The sequence below is a fragment of the Nycticebus coucang genome, chromosome 11 (genome assembly GCF_027406575.1).
Source record: "Nycticebus coucang isolate mNycCou1 chromosome 11, mNycCou1.pri, whole genome shotgun sequence".
NCBI classification, from domain to species: Eukaryota; Metazoa; Chordata; class Mammalia; order Primates; family Lorisidae; genus Nycticebus; species Nycticebus coucang.
The window spans coordinates 104,558,869-104,584,036 of NC_069790.1; the positions used below are offsets into that span (position 1 = coordinate 104,558,869).

The 25,168-nt window shown below is 37.2% G+C and overlaps 1 protein-coding gene across 2 annotated transcripts in view; it reads left to right on the forward strand.

The window, feature by feature from the left end:
- The window catches only part of EXOC4 (exocyst complex component 4), an 849,353-nt gene that overhangs the window by 99,706 nt on the left and 724,479 nt on the right, over window positions 1–25,168 (forward strand). For both annotated transcript variants that reach the window (XM_053608803.1, XM_053608804.1), the window contains exons 6-7: window positions 1,519–1,762; window positions 18,802–18,976. In XM_053608803.1, the coding sequence (XP_053464778.1) occupies window positions 1,519–1,762; window positions 18,802–18,976 (419 nt within the window). The remainder of the gene's footprint in view (window positions 1–1,518; window positions 1,763–18,801; window positions 18,977–25,168) is intronic.

Here is a 25,168-nt window from a genome sequence, read left to right on the forward strand (position 1 = left end):
TGTAACATGAGAATATTATTTTTACATTAAAGGTTTGTAACTTGCTATTCTTTTGGCAATTGTGAACTCTGAATTCCTATGTGAAGTTTCGTGCATATAGGCAATATTTCACGGGAATGGCCCGTGGTTTTTAGTAGATAACAAAGACCTCAACATCACCAGCTTCTCTTTTTCCCCAATACTCCATGGGACATAAGAACCACTATTTTAGGCAATTTCTTCTATTTACAAATGGTTTGGATGAAAGCTGTTGTCTAAAGATCTACAGAGTGTTTTGAGGTATAACATCACTTCTCAGAAAACTGTCAGTGATTACTAGCAGGATCTGGCTCAGATAATGTTGTTGTATCAGACATATATTTAAAGAAAAGGCAGTTCATTTGTATTTATGAGATATTTCTTCACTGTATTTCCTCAAAGTCTTGTCTTTCTCGTGCATATTATTTTTTCTTTATTTTTCATGGTTTCTTTTTAAATTTGTTATTTGCTGTTGTCCCCCAACCTATATTTATAATGTCTTTTTCTCCAGCTGCTTATCACTTCTAATTAATACATAGGAACTTGAGGCTAAGAAATGACTCTTTAGAATTCTCCTGCAGCACCACATATGGCATTTTATAAACAGTGAGTGCTTTAAAAAATGTCGGAAACCAACGGACTCATGGCAGAAGTAGTAGTGTGTGGAAACTTCCCATGGATATTTACATGCTAATTTTTTTCTTTTTTTAAAGACAGAGTCTCATTCTGTTGCCCTAGGTAACAGGCCCATGCTGTGGGGTCATAGTTCACAGCAACCTTAAACTCTTGGGTTTAAGTGATCCTCTTGCGTCTACCTGGGACTACAGGTGCCCACCATAATGCCTGGCTATTTTTTATAGACAGGGTCTCGCTCTTGGTCAGGCTGGTCTTGAACTCCTGAGCTCAAGCAATCCACCTGCCTCGGCCTCCCAAAGTTCTAGGATTATAGGCATGAGCCACTGCACCCAGTCTACATGCTAATTTTTAATTGCTTCTACCTCTTATTAACTGATGGGAATGATTCGAAGAATATAAATGTTATTTTGTGACTCTTGGACAGTTATACAAAAATAATTTTATTCAAAAATTTTCTTTGGCCTGGGTACAGTGGCTCACACCTGTAATCCCAGCACTGTGGGAGGCCAAGGTGGGTGGATTGCCTGAGATCACAAGTTCGAGACCAGCCTGAGCCAGAGTGAGACTTTGTCTCTAAAAAAAAAAAAATAGCTGGAAGTTGTGGCGGGCATCTGTAGTCCTAGCTGCTTAGGAGACCAAGGTAAGAGAATAGCTTGAGCGCTTGAGTTTCAGGTTGCTGTGAGCTATGACGCCATGGCCCTCTACCAAGGATGACATAATGAGACTCTGACTCAAAAAAGAAAAAAAGAAAACTTCTACAACTCCTGTAAGGGATTAATCAAAGCAGTGATCTCATTTATTAGATTGTTTACTTTTGAATTTTATAGTGGAATGTATTTCTCTAATTATTATTTTACTTTGCAGTGAGGGAGATAAATCTGCAGGATGTCAAGGAGGATTTAGAATTGGATCCAGAGGAGAACAGCACCCTTTTTATGGGTATCCTTATCAAGGGGCTGGCCAAACTGAAGAAGATCCCAGAGACAGTAAAGGCAATCAAAGAGCGCTTGGAGCAGGAGTTAAAGCAAATTGTGAAGCGGTCTACGACCCAGGTGGCAGACAGTGGCTATCAGAGGGGTGAGAATCTCACTGTGGAGAACCAGCCAAGGTAGGAGGGGATGCGGCTTGTGGTTTTGATAATTCTATGTAGTGTACATTTTCTAGAGTGAGGCATAAGTCCCTTATCTTCTGTTGATGTTATTTTCGTGAACTTTAGATACTACAGCCCATACAAGCTCAGATTGGTAAAACAGCTTGACTAGGCATAATTCAGCTCTCTGGTTTTTGAGGTCATTGAGAAATTTTAAACCATATTGTCTATATTCATATACATTGAATGAAAAATATGGGCATGCTTTTAAATGTTGCCCATATTCAAATACATTGTGTTTGAGTGAATAAATTGAAAGTAAAGCTGTTATTGAACGTATATTGAGTACCAAGCAGTATAAGTGGCAATTTATATACAAGGTGGAAATCAAGTTCATGTGCAATTTAAAGTGTATTTACAAAGTAAACTGCACATGAACTTTATGTCCACCCTATATATTATTTAATTCTTACTAAGAGTCTATGAGCTAGTTATTAGTATCCACATGTTATAGTGGGGAGAAATGGAGCTTATAGATTAAGTATCAGCTGAAGCTCATAGAACAAGTTCCTGCTCTTAAAGTTGAACGGAAGTCCATTTGGGATTCTCAGATTTATGATCTTTCCTTGGTCTCATGCCTCCTTCATCAGTGTGTTGTGACAATTGCCAATACGCAAATCAGCCTCAAGAATTTTTATATTTATTTAAAATAACAAATAAGATTTCAGTTTCATATTTATTATTTCATAAGAATAACACTGAAATTGTTCAGATTCTAGTTGTGGCTCTCATACACTGGGAGATAATGTTTGCAATACAAAATTTAAGGCATAATAAACTAATGTTGTTTAACAGTAGAATAAGATATTTGAAGTTGGGGCTTGCCTAGAAAGTCAGAGATTCACTATGAAAGGGTCTCTGTTCCCTCCTCTTTCTAATCTGCTTCTACTACTCGAATCCCAAATACATTGGACTTGTACAATGCAAGAATTTGGCATAGGAGGAAATGGCCAATGGAAATGACAAGTTCGTATGCAAACAGAGGCAGAGTAGGGCATACCTCCTTTTTTGCTCAAATGAGTGCCTGAGGAGTGACTGTATAAAATGGATCATTCTCTTGTAGACAGATTTTTTTTTTTTTAATTGTTGGGGATTCATTGAGGGTACAAAGAACCAGGTTACATTGATTACATTTGTTAGGTAAAGTCACTATTATCCTTGTGTCCCACCCCCAAAAGGTGTGTCACACACTGTTACCCCCCACCCCCTCCCTCCTTCTCTCTCTCTGCTCTTTCCTTCACCCACCCCTTCACCATGTACTAGGTCATTAATTGTCCTCCTATCAGAATTGAGTACATAGGATTCTTGCTTCTCCATTCTTGTGATGTTTTACTATGAATAATGTGTTCCATTTCCATCCAGGTTAATACAAAAGATGTTAAGTCTCCATCTGTTTTAGTGGCTCAATAGTATTCTGTGGCATACGTATACCACAGCTTGTTAATCCATTCCTGAGTTAGTGGGTATGTAGGCTTTTTCCACATTTTGGCAATTGTAAATTGAGCTGTGATAAACAGTTTAGTGCAAGTGTCCTTTACCTTATAGTAAAAGGATTTTGTTTCCTTCTGGGTAGATTCCTAGTAATGGGATTGCAGGATCAAATGGGAGGTCTAGTTTGAGTTCCTTTAGACAGAATTTCTTTAACAACATATGTGTACTTAGGGCTTGAACTTTTTTTTTAAAGATGACAAATTTGAGGAGAAAAAATAATAGCTCATTTAGTATAGATTTCCCTAGACTTCAAATATTTCAGAAAAATTAATATATTACATTTATATTTCTATATTCTTTTGTATATCTAAATAACATTTATTTTAATTATAGTTTAAAATTCTTCAAAAATGAATTTCCTTATAAACTTCACTCATAAGTACTATGATTGGTGAACGAAACTATCTTGTATCCTCCTGCCACAGACTGTTTCAGAGTTGCAGCTTTCCTGGGTTTTAGAGAGCTCCCAGCCCCCACCTGTCTTTCAGGGTTGCTTGCTTTAGATGAGGTGGTAAGATTGTGGTGCTTAGTAGCATAGCACCAGTAGGTACTGTTATATACACGCATACATACATACTGGCATGTACATGTATGAATACACATGTTTATTTATTATTGGTACCATCCTCAACTTTCATGTTCTTTGATCACTCACATCATGATCCAGAGAAGCTGGGGGTTGATTCTTTGAAATTTGCTTTTCTTCTTTCTCTGCCTGGCACTAGGATTTCCAGGAAGACCTTTGAACTCCTTACTGACAAATACTCTAAAATTCTGGTTTGCTATTTGCCTTGTTGCTATAAAGTCCCTAGATGAATACCCTGAACTTTCATAGGGAAATAACATTACTGTATTATATATTGGAAGTAAAACAAAAGGGCACAGATCAATAGCTTTTCTGCAGATCCCATTATAGTACCCTTAAAAGCCTTGCATCTTTCATAGGATTTTGGCCTCTTCCTTTTCCCTTGCCTAAGATCCCATTATAGTACCCTTAAAAGCCTTGCATCTTTCATAGGATTTTGGCCTCTTCCTTTTCCCTTGCCTAAGCGCCTTCCAGCATTTATGAGTGGAAATTAGAGCCCTAGAAGCAGAAATTCAGCACACTGCCCCAGGAAATACTAGATGTTTCTCTAGAAGGAATGAGTCAGCAGCAGGGTTCCTTCCCCTGCCCCCTCCCAACCCCCAAAGGTTTTTTTTTTTTTGTCTGTCCTGTATTTTAGAAAGCTTTTATAGGTAGGGTGTATTGGATATGTGAGCAAGCAATTTGTCTTGGTTTCATGTCTATAACATGATCCTACTTTATAAAACATACAAATCCAAAGTTCGGGGCCCACACCCTTTGTTATGAGATATAATAGTACAGAGAGGGCAAATAATTGGGGTAAGCCACTGTGTTAGAGGAGCAAAGATTTAAAGTCTTGAGCTGGCATTCCACGTGACTGATAATTCTGAGTTAGTATCCAGGGGTTGTGTACTATCAAATGCCTTAAAACTCTTCAAGAACTAATTCTCTTGAATTAATCACCACCATTAAAAAATGATCAGCATTGCTGCTTCCAGATGATTGGACTTTTAGAAAAGATACTGTCAAATTATCCCTTGAAGCTTGCATGGCGCTTTGTGTGCATTGAACTTTCCTTAGGAAGGGAGTAGCAGCATTTATTTCAGAGAGAAGTAAAATCACAATACTCGACATTATTATTATTATTATTACTATTATTTGTACCCTCGAGGGAATCCTATGACTGAAAGTATAAGAATTTGTTATTTTTTAAAAGAAAATTTGAGCACAGGCAAAAAGAGCCCTGAATCTTCCCTTCCCAACATGCGTATTGTATATTTTCTCCCTTATCCTCCAAAGAAATAGCCTGTTCCAAAACATTAGCTGCTCTAAGACAAGCTACCAGTACAGTAACTTTCCTTAAAAAGTTTCATTGTTCAACATCATCTTATTAAATATATTCTGGTTGTGATACATTGCAGGGCTGTTTTCATTTATCTTTATGTAAAGAGAATTAATGTTGTGTGCTATTTTGCTAGAAGTATAGAAGGAACCAGGCTAGTGAATTCTGTCTTGCTTTCAATTCCTACAGAGCCAGAATGCTTTCCCAGCCAGTTTTTAAAAATTACTTTGGTGGCCCAATTATTATTTTATTTTGTTTTATCTTTGATCTCACAAACTATCTGTTGTCTATTTATAGGAGAAAGATTTTGTCTTTTCTATTAATTCATAATCTATTGGTGTCTTTAAGCCTCCACTTTCTATAAAAGGAAAATATTCAACTTCCATTATTGCCAACTTGATAAACAGTAGGGTAACACGTGACTTACTAATTTACCAGAGCCACCTGCTACCCATTATTTCCCCAGAAAGACAAGCAGCATCTTCAGCTTCAGATGGTGAATGTGGCCTACAGCCTCTGCTTTTCAGAACCAATTTCTCCAACTCCTGCTGCCTAATTGTTGATTCTTTTCCAAAGTCTAGCTCCTGAGTATTTTCATATTATTTTTATTTCAAAGAAGCTGGAAGAAGTTCTATAATATTTGACAAATTGGAAAAGCATAAGGGAGAAATGGATGAAAAAAAATCTCCAAGGTGCAATATCTTGTCAAAAATATGGGAGAGAGAAGCCTGTGGAACAAAGAGAATGACTGGCAAGTTTGAGGCAATACTCCATGTGTTTGAAAATAAGTCTCTTTAAATGTGAAGGCAAGAATTAATTGCAGGGAGAGATTCAGGAGGCCTGCTCCACTTCGCTAGAACATGTACTCTTAAAGAGGGTACAAAAGATTGAGTTGACGCTTTGGCTGCCAGGAGAACTTTATTCCTTTTAGGAGATCATTTTGAGACAGTCATTGACCTCAGAAAGTAGTTGTGTTTGGGTAGTATGGTTGTAAGTTTTCTTCTCCTTTGCTTTATAACTTACATTAAGTTACAGTGAAATATAAATTAGTTAAAGATTAATTTGTTTTTCAAATTATTTTAATCAGAAGAAATCATTAGAAATGAAAATGCCTGTGGGGGTATGAGTGTTTACAAAACTAAATTTTCTTATGGAAAAGTATAATAACCTGTTTGTAGGCTAACTGGACTGTTCATTAAGTTTCTTTTTTTGTTTCCTTGAAAGCACTTTTTTAAACAAATTTCAGATTAACATCAGGGTACAAATGTTTAGGTTACATTGTTTGCATTTGTTAGGTAGGTATATGTGCCTGTGTGTGTGTGTTTGGTTATTTGTTGATTTATTGACTTCCCCTACAATGGAAGAGAAGATAGAACCAGCTTGCCTTGTTGAGCATCTTATCTCCAGAATCTAGTACAGTGCCCACCTGACCCATAATAAATATTTGTTGAATGTGAGAATGAAGTCCGTATGTATTGAATATCTGCCATGGACCAGACATCGGGCTAAAATGCTTGACAAATCAGACATGGTCTCTGTCTTCATGGAATTTACAGGAGCAGAAAGGCATTAATCAGAGAGCCTTCAGATAACTATGCTATTACAAATGGGTAATTGCTATGGAACATAAGCAGAGTGTACCACGAAAGCATATAAACCATGGGGACCTTACCTAGTTTGGGCAGGAGGGGTTCAGGAGGTAGCTTTTTTTTAAAAAATCAAGTAGGGCAGCCTTTATTGTTGTTTTATACTGGCTATAGCTTTCAAGCTCCATTCATGTAACAGCACCTACAAATTGTTTTTTCAGTTGTTCAGTTAACATGACATTGATGTCTAAGATGTGAGAAGGAAAATAGCCAGATTCTTGATATGCCATTTTCATAGTACTTGCTGACCTCTGTGGTTGATTAAATTTTGATTATTGCCAAGTGTGCTTTTCTTAGAGATGGTATCAGTTTTTCATGCCATGGATAATATTTTAGAGTTCCTATATTCCCTTGCCAACAGATTGTATTATCAAATTCTTTTATCTGTGCCACTCTGAGAGGTGAAAATGATATATCCAAGGTGGTTTTAGCTTGCTTTTTTCTTCTTATGAGTGAGGTTAAACTTCTTTTCATTTGTATAAGAGTAACTTGTAAAGATATCTGAATTATATCTGGATATATTGCTTCAAAATTATTTTAGTTGAGAATGGGTGAAGATATAGATGTTATAAACCATGAAATGTTGTTTACTAAGGCAGGGTGATGGGTACGAGGTAGTTCATTACCTATTACTTCACTCTTTCAATGTTTGAAATGTTCTGTAGGACAATGTTCAAATGTTTATTTCCTTTTCAACAAATGATATTTTTTCAGTATGTTTGCCTTTTAATTGATTTGCAGGCACTCTTTAAATATTTAGGAAATTAGTTCTTTGGGATTTATTTTGCAACCCCTTACCCAAGTTTCTTTGTGTTTTGATTTTGTGATCTTTCTAGGCCTGTAGATAGTTGTTTAATTTTTATGAGGCTGTATTTATCAATGTTTTCTTGTATAGCTTCTGGGTTTTGTGTCAAACTTAGATCTTCCCCACTCTTAGATTATAAATAAAATTTCCAAATTTTTCTAGTACTTATATAGTCTCATTCTTTACGTTTATATCTTTGATACATTTGAATTCAGAAGATGTGGCCATATTACTTTTAAACAGATCTGACTCTTACTACACTGTTTTAAGGGATTGTACACTCCTTTTGTTTCTGCCACATGTGTTATCTGTTGGGTAATTAATTATCAGTGTTCGTTGCAATGACTGCTGAATAATTCTAACACTGAATCGTTTACTTCATAGCCATGGTTCATTTCAAGGTTGATATTTGTCTCATTCCTAAAACTCAGCTCCTCCTTGACTTCTCAGTCTGTAAAGGGTGTAGTGTTTAGAAATACATTGAAGTGTTGCTCTAAAATTTGAAAAAAATACAGTTTTAATATATGTTTTAAAATTTAGAGTCCAGAACTCAGTATGAGGATATACTGGCATAATAGAGCATTGCTATAAAGTGCTTTTTTTTGCAGTTATAAAGTCTAAAATCTCAGGTCCCAAGGTTAGTTTTATAGTACAAGTACCATTTTTATGGAAAGAGAAAGAAATGAAATATTGCTCGTGATTTCTGTTAGATCCGAGACCGGAGTCAGGCGTGCATTTCTCTTTCACACAGGGAGCCTTTCCTGTGCATCTCTTCCTTCTGTATTAGTTACTCTCCTAAGTAACTGAAATGTAGGACTTGGAAGAATTGGTCATTTTATTTTACAGAAAAGTCAGTTAAGAGCAGCTTTGAAGCAAGGTCAAGTGTTTGTCCTTGTGGCTTATAGCCATCCCCAAGCGCTGCGCGTAGCACCTGGACATGCTTGGAATCAGGAGGACCTCGATGTAATTTAGATGAGTAGTTAATTTGAATCAAAGCAAGCGGGAAGCAAGTAAATTTAACTTCAGTGATTATGATTCCGTTTGATTAAATCTCTCCTTTTGATTACATGTATCAGTGAGAACATGCTTTAAATATACCAAACTATTAAATATTGAAGGGGTGAATAGGATGAACCAGGGACATATAGAAGAAATTCCACTATTCTTCAACTAGGACATATCCCCTGAAGCTTTACTGAAGTATTTTTAGAGTAAATGAAAGGAATTAATCTTTTCCATATGGAACTTAGTACTCCAATTGTTAACTAAAACATACAACTCATTACCATGGAAGGTCCCAAGTCTATATACTTTCTAGTAAGACTTAAATAAATTAATTGATAATAGCTCCATAATATAAGGTAAAGTAGCAGTGGCAATAATGTTTAAAGTACTTTTGTAAATGTGAAGTTGGAGAGTTGTCTTTCTGAATTTATATTGTCCTCTGATTGTAATTGGAAATCTCACCAGTTAAAGGAATAATAGACAAAATCTATTTCATGGGTTGTTCTAACTGTATTTAGATGTCAGCTATTGTGCTGTATAAAGGCTCTTTCTCTATTTGGCAGATGGTGGGAGCTGCCTTATTAGGTCTTGTCATTTTCATGTACTTGTTATTAACCTGATACAAAAGTACTCCAAGTCCAAACTGACACTTGCAAAACAAACCAACAAAAAAACTTGTGTCAAATCTTCTTTTGGTGACGTGTCGGGGTGGCATCATACATGATTAAAGCCCCTTCATTTGCATTTCAGGCTGTGCTTCTCCAGCTCCTAGCCCAACCTCTTGCTCTGGTGTCTACGAAGAGGGGGTAAACTTTGTGTTTGTAGCCTGATTTAGGGCTGTCTACATATCAAATACCTAAGAATTTTAATGAGGAAATAAATAAGAAAAAGATGCAAAGAAGATACTTTTTTAATAAGATGAAATAATTTTTTGTTTTTAAAGAAGTCTGAGCACAACTCACAGTGGGTCTAAGGAACCACAGCACCAATGAGAGTTAGAAAGGCAAATGGTCCATAGAGGGGGTGATTAAATTGGACTCTTTGGGTACAGTCGCAGAGTTCTGTATGCTTTTTAGATGATTCTTATGCATGCTAGAGTTTGACAACACTCTTTTTTAACGTCACAAACATCATGGAGCTTGCAGTTTTATAACATTCATGCTTTGCAAAGCAGTCTGCATTTCACCATCTGGTATCTCACTCGAGTGGGCCTCACCACCGGCCTTATCACAGGCAGGGGCTTTGTTATTAATTCCAGATTTACCCAGAGAAATGTAAAAGCTGAAATAAATAATTTGACAGTTTGTCAGTGGCAGTATTAAGATTAGAAGTGGTCTCTTTCTACTTGGTAAGTTTGCTTTCTGGCTTATGTAAAGATAATGTTCTAACTCAGTTCCCGGGCCTGATTTTCTCTTTCCTTGGAAGGGCAATGTTTGTACTGACACATCCATTTTCCTGCCCCTACCCTGCTTAGTGAGCAGTGGCAGGCGTCAGATTTGGCTGGACATGTTAGGAGGTGTAATAAGCAGCCACAGAATAAATGCATGCTAATTAGCTCACTGGAGAGTCAAATTTAGTTACCTAAACAATTAACTCTGGAGACCTTGTGCATTCTTCTACTGATAATAGACAACAAAGTACTGAGAATGTGCACCTAAAATCTTAATTTTTTTGATTTCTGGAAAGTGGATTTATAGATAATTTTTTCAGTGTGCTACTATGATGAGATATTACTTTTAGAATGAGGGAAAGGTTTTTGAAAGAATGATGTTGATACTTCAACTGAAAGAAAGAGGGCCTGGGCGTATTTTCTAATTTTAGCCACCCATTTACCACTAAATTACACCAATTACTAATATCAGAATTAGAAGTTTGAGGTTATTTCTTCGGAATTCAGAAATGTGACTTGACAGGAAGGAAGGAAGCAGCTAGAACAGAAACCAGCTCAGTATTCTTGTTATTTTTTCTGTGTTTCATTCTATATTACTAATAATTTTTTCCTGTTCTTTTCATAGTGCAGATGGAGAATTAGTCAGCACTCTTCAAATAGTAACTTCTTTTTACATGAAGACTGTTATTAATAAGTGGTAAAACTTTTCTCTGTTCCCTAAAAGTAGGTATTAGATAACCTTGAAGATTACATGGAATCTGTATCCTATTTAAAATGAAAAATACTAGCTCAGCTGCACTTAAGAAAATGTGTGAGGTGGAGGCAGGTAAAACTAAAGCCATTTTGATATACTCAATCTGTTTCTTTTAATTTTTCATACGAGATCTAAACTCTGAGTTCACTACCTTCTTACCTTTTAGAGCAGAGCGGTGGGCAAATAACCATTCTGTGGTTATTGCCTTGGTCTATCAGTGGGAAAACAGAACCCTGATATTAAGATCTCAGCAGATCAGTAGTAGAACAGAGCTGATTCTACCTGGTGTGTATCTTTGCTTCGTGACCAAGTAAGGCAGCTTCTTGGCTGCAGACATGGGTTTTCCAGCCAAATGACTAATTCAAGGTTCCCTGGATGTTAAATTTAGATTCAGATAGTCTTATCTCACCTTAAATATTGAACATTTTTCACAGCTTGATGATGTAGCTTTATACCACAGATAACTTCTTGGCTTGCACAGCTGTGACTGTTCCTTAACATTTGCTGTTTCTTAGCCCTCTGCCTTTTTTTGTGGTGGCACTTGAAGATGAGATATATGGGGATTGCTGCAGGTAGCAAGTTAGTAGAGGATCTGGATAAGTAACATTTCACTTATATCTGTAAGAGGACTGTTTTAAAAACCTGTCAGGTAATAGGATGTGTGTTTAAAGAATAAATACTTTCTTCATCTTGATACTTTTGTTTTGTTTTTTTTGCAAAGTAGATTCTATTGCAGTATTTATTCATTTGTTTGTTTATTTTTTAGAGACAAGATCTGTCTTCGTTGCCCAGGCTGCATTGCAGTGGTACAACTTGGCTCACTACTGCAGCCCCAGACTCCTGGGCTCCAGCCATCCCCCTGCCTCAGCCTTCTGAGTAGCTGGGACTAATGGTACCACCACACCCAGCTAATTTAATTTTTTTTTTTTTTTTTTATAGAAGTGGGATCTTGCTCTGTTTCCCAGCTTGGTTTTGAACTCCTGGCCTCAAGCAGACCTTCGTGGCCTCCTGATCTATTGCAGTATCATTGAAGTTAGCTCTGAATGTGCACCTCTTTCACCTTGTGACTGTATTTCTTCACATTCTCATGTCTATGTTGATAAGGTCGCTCTTTTGAGAGCATAGCTTTGTGAGAAATATTTTTTATTGTGGACTTCTACAATCAGGAGATTATAATCTATAGCACTTATTTTCTCACTGCTTACTATCTGTAATCAGGCCTCTATCTCTTTCATTCTCCTGGAGCTCATTTTTTCATTCCTTTGTTCAACAAATACTTATTTCTTGCCTATCCTATGCTGTGTTACCTATCAAAATTATGCCAAATACTGGAATACAGTGATAAATCAGAAACTGTTATCCTCAGTGAGTTTATAGTAGAGGGGAAGAGCAAGGGGTGGAGGAAAGCAGGTTAGTTCGAGGGCTGCTTTGATAATCCTGGGAAGAGCTGATACTGCCTGCATTAGCGAGGTTAGAGTGGCATTGGAGTGAAGCTGGCTCCTCTGAGAGGTAGAAAAGAGGCAGAAGTAAAGGGACTCGGTGATTGCTTGCATATGAGGGAGGAGGGAAAGTGAGTGACACGTTCACTGACACAGGGACTGTGGAGAAGTAGGTTTGGGGAGGAGTATGATGAGTTCCATTTGAGTCATGTTAAGTTTGGAGTCTACCGCTCAAGGGAACCAGGGGCCCAGGAGAGGTGTTTGGAAATCACTAACCAACAATTAAAGACATGGTGGTGAAAAGACTGTTGAGACTTGAGAAGAGTTCACAGCATTTATAGAACAGCCTGAGGAAGAGGTTCCCGAGGAGGAGCAACCCCAGAGGTGGACGGAAAGCAGAAGAGCCTCAGGTGGTGGAGCTGGTAGAAGACAGTGTTTCTAGGAGGGGTGGGCTGGCAATAGAAACAAATGCTGCTGTTCCCTGATTAATGACTAAAGAGGGCCTGCTGTATTGAGCAAAAAAATTATTTGGTACTTTTGCAAGAGATATTCTCACGGAGTGCCAGGGATGCAAACCTGTTTGCAGTGAGAGAGCAGAGCAGTGTGGACGGCTCTGTCAGCACTCTTTCTAGCCTTGGTCTCCCTAGCATTGCAGTCTACTGGGACCTCTTTGGCCCTTCTTAAATTGTTTCCTTTTATTCTAACACTTCTTAAAAGGGAACATTCTCCAAAATTGTGTCGCTTGTTCTCTTCTTTCAGCTTCATTTTCCTTGTTTATAAAATGGGGGTAAAATTAATACATTCCTCATAGTGTCATCCTGAGGATTAAAGGAGATAAGCCAAGTAAAGCACTTAACACCACCGTGCCTGGCATGTTGTGAGTAGTAGTAGAGATTGGCTGTTATTAGTGCAGCTGTCTTGTGGTGGTCCTTGTTGCCATCGTCATTGTCATTATCATAATCATCATTGTGATTATCATCATCATTGTCAATGTCATCACCGTCATCACCACCACCATCATTGTCATCATCATCACCGTCATCACTATCCTCGTCGTCATCTTTTTTCAGTCTTACTGTCTTAGGGTTCTCCTCCGTTTTGACAGCGTTAGCTGTGTGCCCTGTGTGGAGGAAGGATCCCAGGTTGGTGTCTTTAATCCTAGACCTCTGCCGATACTACCGACCTACATTGCTTGTTCTTTCATTTGTGAACTCTGTTGCCTGCACAATTTGCTCAAGGCTGAGTGTTTTCTGCCTTCTGAACTTTGGGCCAGGTGTTCAGGGAGACCTATGGTACACAGAAGGATAAAATTGGAGTTCTGCCCTCACTTTCTTGCCCAGGAGGCTATACCTTTACTTTGTGGCTTTTCTCCATTCATCGTAATAGAATCACAGAGGAATGAAGGTATTGGCTCTCATTCTGTGAATTAGGCCCCTTTTTGGTCACAAGTGATAGAAATGTAAATTGAACTAACTTAATCAAAGAGGATTTTTTGTTAGAATAATAATGTGTATCTTACAGAATACAAGCAGGACCTCACTAACCAAGCTGAGTGAAAGACCGATGTAGCTGGTCTTTGGGAGTGTCTGGAGTCTCTCTCATCTCCCTTTTGTAGATAGATAGATAGATACCCATTGTTACTGTCAATTTCCTTTTTTGTGTGTGTACATTCATGCACATATTTGCATATAATCCCCAGGATCAATTTATGGTTAGGAAACTGTGACTGAGGATCCTGAGTTTTGGAGCAGTCCCATGACGTGTGTTAAAGGTCTCACGTCTATCTAGCAGAGAGCAGGTATTGAAGTCTTTAAAGCCAGCACTTTATGCCGGCATTTACCCTGCATTGCTCTCCCAGGGCTAGCAGTGTGATGCTGTTATGTGTATTATTGCATATTACTTTGTGACTTTAGAAATAACCTGTGAGAGGAGTAAGTGCGTGTATGTTTTTGTGAAGGACAGAAATTACAATTAATTGAAATTCAAATCTCTAAGCTCCTTAGGGCTTTACTAATGTGATTCTGTTGAAGGAATCATCAAGTAATGTAATGATTTTGCCAGTCTCTCTTGTGTCTTTAGATCAGTGGTGAAAATCTTGCTCCTGATAGTGTGTTGGCAACTGAGCCGATTGCAGCATAATGTTATATTTCTACTTTTATTTAATATTTTGTGGTGGGAGTGGGGTTGGGCATGATTTTATGTGTTTAGGTCATCCCAAATGTGTTTGCAGCCCAAGGCAAACACTTCTCAGTCCTGTATTGTGTGGGCAGTTAGAGCGTAAAGGAATCTTAACATATTTCAGTTTATTTCTGGTAGCATTCAATTGGGCCAGACTAGCACAGATTTATGTCCAGTTTATCTGAGTGATTCCTGGTCTGTCATTCTTTGATGCAGCAGAGTTATCTTCTCTTTTTTAAGGTGGGCCTTTGTGAAGTGTATGCTTGACTTGGGTTTCTTTTTGCTTATCAGCCCTCACTGCTCATCCCCCTGCTGAGTTCCCTTCTATGCTCTAATGAAACCCTTTTTGCCAACATCATTGGTGGCCTGTAAGTTGTAAATTTCTCTCTCTTTACCTTGTTTGACCTCAGTCTAGTCTTTGACTGTGATGATATTCTCTTATCTTTTGTCTTCTAGAATGTTCCCTGGCTTCCTTCTTCTCTTGATACTTTCTAACCATCTTTCATTTCCTGGTGTGTTGGCTGTGGACTTCCTGATCTAAACCCAACATCTCTCCTTCAAAATTTTGAACTTAATTTTAAAATTCTCTCTCTCTCAGTTATCATTGTCTTCAGTGTTGTTCAAGGGAGAAATCCAGACCAGAAAGGAATCATGAATCCCCCCTTCTCTTTAGTATTGCAGCATTTACATCAGCTAGTTCTGTTTTCTAATTTGATCCTCCCAGCGGCTCTCTGAGGCTCCTAAAACAGGTATTAATTAATACTTTAACAGATGGGATGCTTGGAGAAGTTGAGAAATATTTTTCATAATTAAAGGTGTAGAAAGTGTCAATGCTGGGAAAGAATGGACATCTTTTATTTCTTATACGTTGTTTATGTAAGGAGAAACAAACAATAAAACCAAGTGAACTAGGTCCACGTGTTAACTCTACTATATTTGCTAACAGACTACCAAACTGTTTTCTGAAGTGGCCGTACCACATTATATTCTCACCAGCACTGTATGAGAGTTCCAATTTCTCTACATCCTCACTAAACACATTTCATTGTTTATCTTTTTGATTATACCCATTTCAGTGGATTGAAGTTCTAACTCACTGTGGTACTGATTTGCATTTTTCTAATGGCTAATGATAATGAGCATCTTTTTGTTTGCTTATTGGCCATTCATGTATTTTCTTGGGATCAATGTATGTTCATATCCTTCGTTCATTCTTAAAATCCAATTGCCTTTTTTATTATCAATGTGAGAGTTCTTTAGCCAGGGGTCCTTAAACTTTTTAAACAGGGGGCCAGTTCATTGTCCCTCAGACTGTTGGAGGACCGGACTATTGTTTTAAAAAAAAAAAAACTATGAACAAATTCCTATGCACACTGCACCTATCTTATTTTGAAGTAAAAAAACAAAACGGGAACAAATACAATCACACCACCTCATGTGGCCTGTGGGCCGTAGTTTGAGGACCCCTGTGCCAGTCTTTTATTAGATCTATGATTTGCCAATATATATTTTTTTAAGTTTTTGTATCTATTTACTTCTGATTTTCTATAATTAGTATTGTTTTTCACAATAGATATATTTATCTTTATAGACACATAATTTCATACAATAAAATGCTCATCTCTTAAGCATTCACTTTGGTGAGTTTTGACCATTCTACATCCCTATGCAATTAACACCTAAAATAAGATATAGACTACATCCACTACCCCAGAAAAATATTTTCTCCCATTTTGTGAATTGCTTTTTCACTTTTTGGTAGTATCATTTGAGGGACAAACGTTTTTAATTTTGATGTTATAGCTGTACGTTTTATTCATATGGCATGATTGTACTTTGGTACGGAAATGGAGAACTTCTTTCTCTTTGAAATGGGTAGAGGGCTCAAAGTAGGTACACCTGCAAGTAGAGTCTCCCACTGCTAGTCTCTTCCTGGCTACTATTACATTACTCTTCTCTCTTTGTAGCCTGTTTTGTGGCTATGATAGCCTTGAACCTCCAAGAGAAGCAGAAGCTGGCAGTGTGTCACATTTTGTCAAGGAAAGGCTATATCCACGATGTTGATAGATACTATGAATTTCACCTTACACCTCATTTCTCCACTGGGTTTCTTTTCTAAATGGAGCCCTGCTCCTCGGTTACAGACCAGCTCTTGTCCTTGACAGACAGACATATGGATTGTGCAGTCATGGGGCTGGTTGGTCCTGGAGATAATGAGAAATAGCACCCCTCAGAGTAGCCATTTCTTCTCCATTAAATCTTTGTTGCTAGTTCACTACCCTATACCTAGAACCTAGACATCGAACACCACTGTGCCTCAGGCTTCTGAATGCCATGGATTATATTTTTCAGAAAATGCTGAGGTCTAATATAGAATTGTTAAGTTTTAATTTGGTCTATTAAAAGTATTTGGCACCATAACTGCCTTTGAAAATAACTGAGGTTTATTCTACCAAGGGAGTACAAAAACTGTAAAATGAAATAAATTTACCTCTGTAAAAAGTCAATATATCATTCATATTTTTTTTTATTTTGCCATCTACCACTGAAAATACATTATGGCTGTGGATTCATATTTGGGAGCCATAGTCTTACATACTTACCATAAATATTTAACAGGGAAAGTAGAACCTTCACTTCAGTATTTACTGATTAAATTATTAGTCTGTGTGATGCCAGATATCAGTTTCATACAGATCATTTCCCTATACTGAATTAATCATTTCAGCTTTTATGTTTAGACACATATTTCCATATTTTACACCTCTCTCCATTGATACTTAAGTTCTTCAGTAGCACAAATCAGAAGGAAATTATTTAAGGTTATGTGAGTATAAATATGAATTGACCTTTAAAAGATTAAAAAGAATCATCAGTCAAAAGCTAGAATGGCTTCTATTTATACATACAGTGTGTAATTTCTGGATTACGTATGTGTATTCTAGCCTGTGAGTACTACATAAATTCTATTGATTCTGTCTCATCTAAATTACAATGTCAAATAGATATTAGGGTTTTATTGTAAGAAAGTTATGGGCTGTCACATTGGCACATTAATTACAATAATTGGGCAGTAAAGAAGCCATAGGAATAGATAATATGTACATTTTGATGAGATTACAGTTATAACCTCTTATTTATGGCAATAAAGTCTTGTTAATTTGCACTGCTGACAGGCTCTTTTGCTTTTCTTTTCTACTTTGCAGGTTGGTTTATTGATCTTTTTAAGAACTATGCCTTGAGAGCCACATAATCTAAAATAAAGCTCACATTGTAAGGTTTTCTGTATTTATTCATGGTATACATGTTAAATTCATTCAGCAAATATTTGGTGGTCATTGTTCTAAGTGCTTCCAAGTACACAGAGCTATATAAGGCAGTGCCTACCCTGAAAAACTAATAATGGAGAAGGGAGGCAAAATACCCCTTTTTAGATAAACGTGAGCCACATATGTGAGCCACATGTTTTAACTTCCTTAAAAGCAGGATAAAATAGTATACAAGTTCAAAGGAGGAAAAGATTCCAGGCTTAGGTGATTCATGAAGCTGTGAGGGTCAGTGGTAGAGCCTTACATATATAATTACTTTGCATATATTACATAAAGCTCTGAGCTATCTCTAAACAGACATCTACAGTCTAGAACTATAGTGAGAGGTAGGGGTCTAAATGTGCTGACATGGAAATCAACTTTGTTCTAGGCCCAGCTGCCGCACAACCTCATTCTGTGTCCTTGAGTACATAAAATTGATGTAATAATATGTGTCCAGCATATCTCACTATGATAAATGAGATAATGTGGATGCCTAAGCTGCTCCCTGTGGTGAAAGTCAGATTGCTTGGCAGGTGTGTATTTTTTTCAGGCAGCACAGGCCATACATTTGAATGGTAGTAAGCATAGCTTTCCATGACTAAAAGGATTAATATCCTTACCGAAGTGTCCAATTTACTGCTAGGGAATAGCATATTCTATGTAACATCTGAGCTATTGTCTGAAAAAATGGCCTGAATTCCTTGGAGAAACTGCCTATGTGAATATAGAGAAGTCGTATTATAATCACTGAAATACGTTAAAAAGAAACAAATGTTTATTGAACTGCTATTGCTGCTTTAAGGACTTTACAATTGGTTTTTAAATTCTTACATTTCCATTTTTTAGAAGAGGAAGCTGAGGTTAGATGAGTTTTAAAAAGTTGCGTAGATCATACAACTGAAATAAAATCTGTTGAAATCTGACGTTTGTGCTATTGATATTGTAGTATGCTACTTAGCCTTGGTTTGATGTTTTTCTTGCAGGCCAGTGTAAACCATCTTCCTGTAAGTACGCGTGTATTTGTGTAAATGTTATGTATTTATTCATTCATTTATTTGTTTTTGTTTTTAGGTTGCTTCTAGAACTGCTGGAGTTATTGTTTGACAAGTTTAATGCTGTAGCCACTGCACACTCTGTGGTCCTGGGATACCTGCAGGACACGGTTGTGACTCCACTGACTCAGCAGGAAGATGTCAAATTATATGATATGGCAGATGTGTGGATGAAGATCCAAGATGTTCTGCAGGTAAAGGCCTTTTACCAAGGGTGTCGTCTTGATTCAAAATAACCGTTTAGAACAGTAGCAACAAAATATCAGCCACCTAAAATATTACCTTAAGAATCATATTGGTGAGAAAGTAATGCTTCCATTTAAAGGTTGTACTGCTAATGGTATTAACTTCTGCCATCTTCAAAAAACCTTTGACCAATCTTTAAAAATAGCAGATTCTCAATATTTTCAGTATCTGGCTTTCTGTCATAATGTACTGACTTCACTGGAATTAGTCATACGTTAAGATCATAAATATTCAAATGTTCTCAAGCATTATTATATAAACATATGCATAATTTTATTGACTATTCTTTATCATCAACTTCTACATATGGGGTTAAATGACAGGTCAAGAGCTTATTTTGAGAGATCAGGAAAAAATGTGTAAGATATGAACATATCACTTTGACTGATTTGTTGAAGATTAGAGGAATGATATTACTGTTTGGTATGAGGCTGCTGAGATGACATTTAGAAATTCTATTATGTATTTTCTTTGTGTGCCAGCAAAAGATATTTGATTTGGTCAGATGAAAATTAGAGATACATTTCAGAGTTAGCTAAACGGAAGTGACTTAGTACCTAATAGTATGAAAAAAAATTAAGTATTTGTAGGAATTAAAGACTATAGCTATGTAGGAATGAAATTACTTGCATGGCAAATAGGAGTCTTCGTAGGAAAAAAATCAAATGTAAATTATAGTCATTTCTGAGAATATAGACATATTCCTGGTAGATTAAATGATTCCTGGTTGTTCATTTATTTGACATCTTTTGGTATGTATGGTTTTATTAACGGTTCAGTAGTAATAATATGGATTGAAATTATATTTCTAAGTTATCTTTACTGCTTTGTCAATTACCATGTGCCCATAGTAGGTGCTTGATGAATATTTTATTAGATAATAAAATCAGGCTGGTTATTCAGCATTTGTGTCTTGGTTTGTTCATCTTTCTTATGGAAATAATGTTTGCCTTACATGTAATATATTTATTTTAAGGATGAAATAAAAGAATAGATTATAAAGCTATTTTCAAAATAAATTTAGGGACTTCTAGTGCTGGTCATGATGAAATTACCTTCTGCTGTAGGCAACTATATAACTGGATGGATTCAGGTGATCAGCTGAGAAAAGAGAAGACATGAGGTGGCCTCCGCAGTCATCCCTGTGTCCTTTTGGGGGACACTTTAGAAATTATTAGCCCTTTGGTCAGATATGAAGCTGTGCACATGACAAGACTTAGGAAAAAAACAGCTACTGTAGGACCATGAGCTGAATGGAGGTCTCAGGAGTTATAAAATGCTCAGTAATGTTCAGACCAGCCAGTATAGGGAGAGCTTGCAGAATATCCCGTGCTTTCTGCTGTGACCTTAGAAAGGTCATACCTTAGTAGTAGGGCTGTTCTAGTTGGAGAGGAAGGGCTACTGTAGATGTCATCTAACAGAGCCCCTCCCCAAGTATCTGTGGTATCAGCTTGATCTGCCTGTAAATTAACTGCCCAACAGAATAAAATTCTCTGTAAGGCAGCAGAATCCAGATTCTCAGTAACAGAGCAACCGCCTTGCCTGACACACATTTATTATGCTTGTGAAAAGGCAGGAAAATGTGACTCAGAAAGAGGATTAAAAAGTTGATGGAAATTAATAGCTGAAATGAAAAACTTACCAGATGGATTTAGAGCAGATTGTATTCTGTAGAAGAAAAGGATAAGTAGACCTGAAGATAGATTAGTCTGGACCATTGAAAACAAAGAATAGATAGAAAATAGACCAAAAAGAAAAAAGTGAATAAAGTCATACTATCTTCTAGGACAGTGGTTCTCAACCTTCCTAATGCTGTGGCCCTTTGATACAGTTCCTGTGTGTCGCGACCAAAAGGTTGAGAACCGCTGCTCTCAGGCAATACTGTGCAGTCTGACAGTTGTGTGGTTGTAGATACAGAAGGAGAGGGGAGAGAGATTGGGGCAGAAAAATATCAGAAGAAATAATGACCTCCACATTTCCAAATTTGTTGAAACATATAAACCCAAAGAGGTAAGAAGCTCAAGAAATCTCAAGTAGATCTCCGAAAGTGATGGAGTGGCTTCACAAGGCACAGAGTCTCTTCTCCGTGAGATTATGAAGGAGAACTTTCAAGACATGCCAAGAGATTCTGAAATTCAGATAGCAGACAGTTTCAGAACTCCATCATTACTCAACCCAAATAAGACATCCCCCAGACACATCATAATCAATTTCACTAAATTTAATATGAAGGAGAAAATTCTAAAAGCAGCCAGACGAAAGAAAACCATCACCTACAAGGGCAAGAATATTAGAATAACTGCAGATCTCTCTGCTGAATCCTTTCAAGCTAGAAGAGGATGGTCATGGACTTTTAATCTCCTAAAACAAAATGACTTTCAACCCAGGATCCTGAGGCTAAACTGAGTTTCATTTATGATGGAGAAATTAAATACTTTAATGACATTCACATGTTGAAGAAATTTGCCATAACTAAACCAGCTCTCCAGGATATTCTCAGACCTATCCTCCATAAAGACCAGTGTAATCCTCCACTACAAAAGTAAACCCACCCAGAAAATTTTCATCAAATTCCAACTTCCACAGTTGCAAAAGGATTAAAAATGTTCACTGGACTCTCCAAAGGCTTATCAATATTCTCAATTAAGGTAAATGGTTTAAACTGTCCTCTAAAGAGGCACAGGTTGGCCGACTGGATACAAAAACTCAAGCCAGACATCTGCTGCATACAAAAATCACATCTTACATTAAAAAACAAATATAGACTCAAGGTGAAGGGATGGTCATCTATACTCCAGGCAAATGGAAAGCAGAAAAAAGCAGGCGTTGCAATCCTATTCGCAGACGCAATAGGCTTTAAACCAACCAAAATAAGGAAGGATAAGGATGGACACTTCATATTTGTTAAAGGTAATACTCAATAAGATGAGATTTCAATTATTAATATTTATGCACCCAACCAGAATGCACCTCAATTTATAAGAAAAACCCTAACAGACATGAGCAACTTGATTTCCTCCAGTTCCATAGTAGTTGGAGATTTTAACACCCCTTTAGCAGTGCTGGATAGATCCTCCAAAAGAAGCTAAGCAAAGAAATTTTAGATGTAAACTCAACCATTCAACATCTGGACTTAACAGACATCTACAGAACATTTCATCCCAACAAAACTGAATCCACATTCTTCTCATCAGCCCACAGAACATACTCCAAAATCAACCACATCCTTGGCCACAAATCTAACCTCAGGAAATTTAAAGAAATAGAAATTATTCTTTGCATCTTCTCAGACCATCATGGAATAAAAGTTGAACTCAATAACAACAGGAACCAGCATACCCATACAAAAACATGGAAGCTAAACAACTTCATGCTGAAGGATAGATGGGTTATAGATGAGATTAAGAAGGAAATCACCAAATTTTTGGAACAGAACTATAATCAATATACAAATTACCAGCACCTCTGGGATACTGCAAAGGCAGTCCTAAGAGGGAAATTTATAGCACTGCATGCCTTCCTCAAGTAAACGGAAAGAGAGGAAGTTAACAACTTAATGGGACATCTCAAGCAACTGCAGAAGGAAGAACATTCCAACCCCAAACCCAGCAGAAGAAAAGAAATAACCCCAATCAGAGCAGAATTAAATGAAATTGAAAACAAAAGAATTCTACAACAGATCAATAAATCCAAAAGTTGGTTTTTTGAAAAGATCAATAAAATAGATAAACCTTTGGCCAACCTAACCAGGAAAAAAAGAGTAAAATCTCTAATTTCATCCATCAGAAATGGTAACGATGAAATAACAACAGACCCCTCAGCAATTCAAGAAGTCCTTAACGAATACTATAAGAAACTCTACTCTCAGAAATATGAAAATCTGAAAGAAATTCCTTAGAATTCTTTCAGATTACACAGTATTGAGAAGTATTAGGCTATAAGCCCATCAATAAGCTGGATATCTAATGACTCAGACACACAGATAATCTAGTGTTGCTAAAGGTGAGAACCATGGTTGATATAATGTGTAATTTTAATAAAGTCATTTTGAGACTTGTTGAATGGACCAAAGATAGTTTTTGATATTGATGATGGGTTGATCCTTGGCAGATTTATAGAGGTGGAGGAGATGGACATGGTGCTCCAGATAGGTGGAAAGGCCAATGAGGTAGTAATACTGATAAGTGGTATTTAAAGGAATGAATGAAAAACCATATATAGATCCCTATGAAAGTTTTGAGCCCTTTCCAAGAACATAGTCAACAGCATCCTTTCTGATTCTCCGGTGCAAGTTTGAATTTGCTTGGCATATTGGTGTTGCTTGGAGGGCTTCAGTTGATTCTGTCCACTGAGTCTTGATTTTTGTGTATCTCAAAACTTTTGCAATGATCCTAGTTAGGGACAAGTTAGAAAAGGGGTTTAACTATGACTAGAGGTTTGTTTTATGGACCAGAAGATAAACTTGAAAAGGTAGATCTGAGTGCAAGTTGTGGAAAGCCTTAGGTGTCATCTGTGTGGTTTGTGGTTTATCTTCAGTCTGATAGTTTCTGCACCTGGCTGCATAACTGATTTACCTAGGTATGGATTCCTAGCCCCTTCCTACACCTTCTGAATGGGACTCACTGTGGATAGAGACCACATTCTTTGTTTTTTAGCTCTTAAGGTGATTCTGATATATTTGCTTATGGTCCTGTATTTGGGAATCATTGCTTTGGGCCAGTGGTACTCGAAATGTATTTTCCCAGACTAGTACATCGGCATTATGTCTGGGCACATAGTAAAAATGGAAATTTTCATCTCCTTAGACTGGGGCTGTATACGGTCTGTGTTTTAACATGTCTTTCAGGTAATTTTTATGTATGCTGCAGTTTGAGGACCTTTGCTGTAGGTTGATATTGGAGCTTTGGGGATTTTGATTAGGGTGTGATGAGATGAAGGAAGATTAGTGTGGTGAGAGTGAATAGGATGGAGTGGAGAGGCTGAAGACTAAGAAAGGTAGGCTGTTTTGTAGGCTAATGGACAGTCTATGGGTTATATACTTGAAGTATTGTCTAATGGTGAAATAAACAAGACAGGCTTTGTTGGTAGATAGTAAAGGAATACAAAGGAGAGAAAGAAGGATTTGTAAACTTTCTCAGAGTCTTTTAGGAAATCTGTAAAATGCTATGGTCCACATATGAGCCTGGTTTCCAAATGACGGTTATTTTAATGACAGTTATTTAAATAGGTAAATTTAAAGATTTACACATTTAATATGGTGTAATGTTAATTTAATAGTGTTAAATTATTGGGACCAGCTGTGTACTGAGGAATAAGATGAACAAAACAGAGTGCTTACTCTGGTAAAATGAGAGGGAGCTTGTGATAATGTGTATTTTTGTATTAAATTCTGTGTCAAAGATCTTGTTCACGTTGTAACACAGGAGAGTGGTGGCTGGGAAATATTTGATGTTCACTTGCATGGAGGGTTTGGGACAGAAGATTCTTGGTTAAGCTGCAGCATTTTGGACATAAGGCCAGTTTAGTTTTTATGCACTGGTTGGAGGAAATGTTCGTTTGGTTAAAAATCATTCTTGGAGAATGAAATAATTGAGAAGAACACTAGGTGCTTGTTATTAAGCATAGAACAGCAGAATGAAGGTGATGGGATAATAGGAAGAATGGAATTATCAGTATGTAGAGTTTGAATTTCATTGTTTCTTTGAATGGAAAATGTTTCTTGCTGAAAGTGAAATGTTCTTTTCTGTATTTAATTTTGGAAAATAAATACAGAAAATAAATCGCTGATCTAAAGACTTCAGCGATTTTACTCCACTGGACCCTGGACTTTCCCCAGCAGGCAGAGCCCATCCTTTAGTGTCTCCGTGTGTATGTGTGTGTGTGTCCACAGACAGACAGTGAGGGGACAAGACTGTAGCTGTCACAGTATCAGGGTGTCATAGTTTTCCCCTGGTGTCAGCCCTCTGACCACACACTGTTGTGTACCTTTTTCAATTTTATACCTTTTTTGAAACTGTGATAATAGAAATACATGTTTTTGCCCTTTTTAGCAGCAGCAGCACCTCCCAAAATGTCACCTGCTTGGTGGCTTGTCTGTCATACTGCTGGCTGTGCATTCTCAAGTGTTTAAGTCCAAAGCA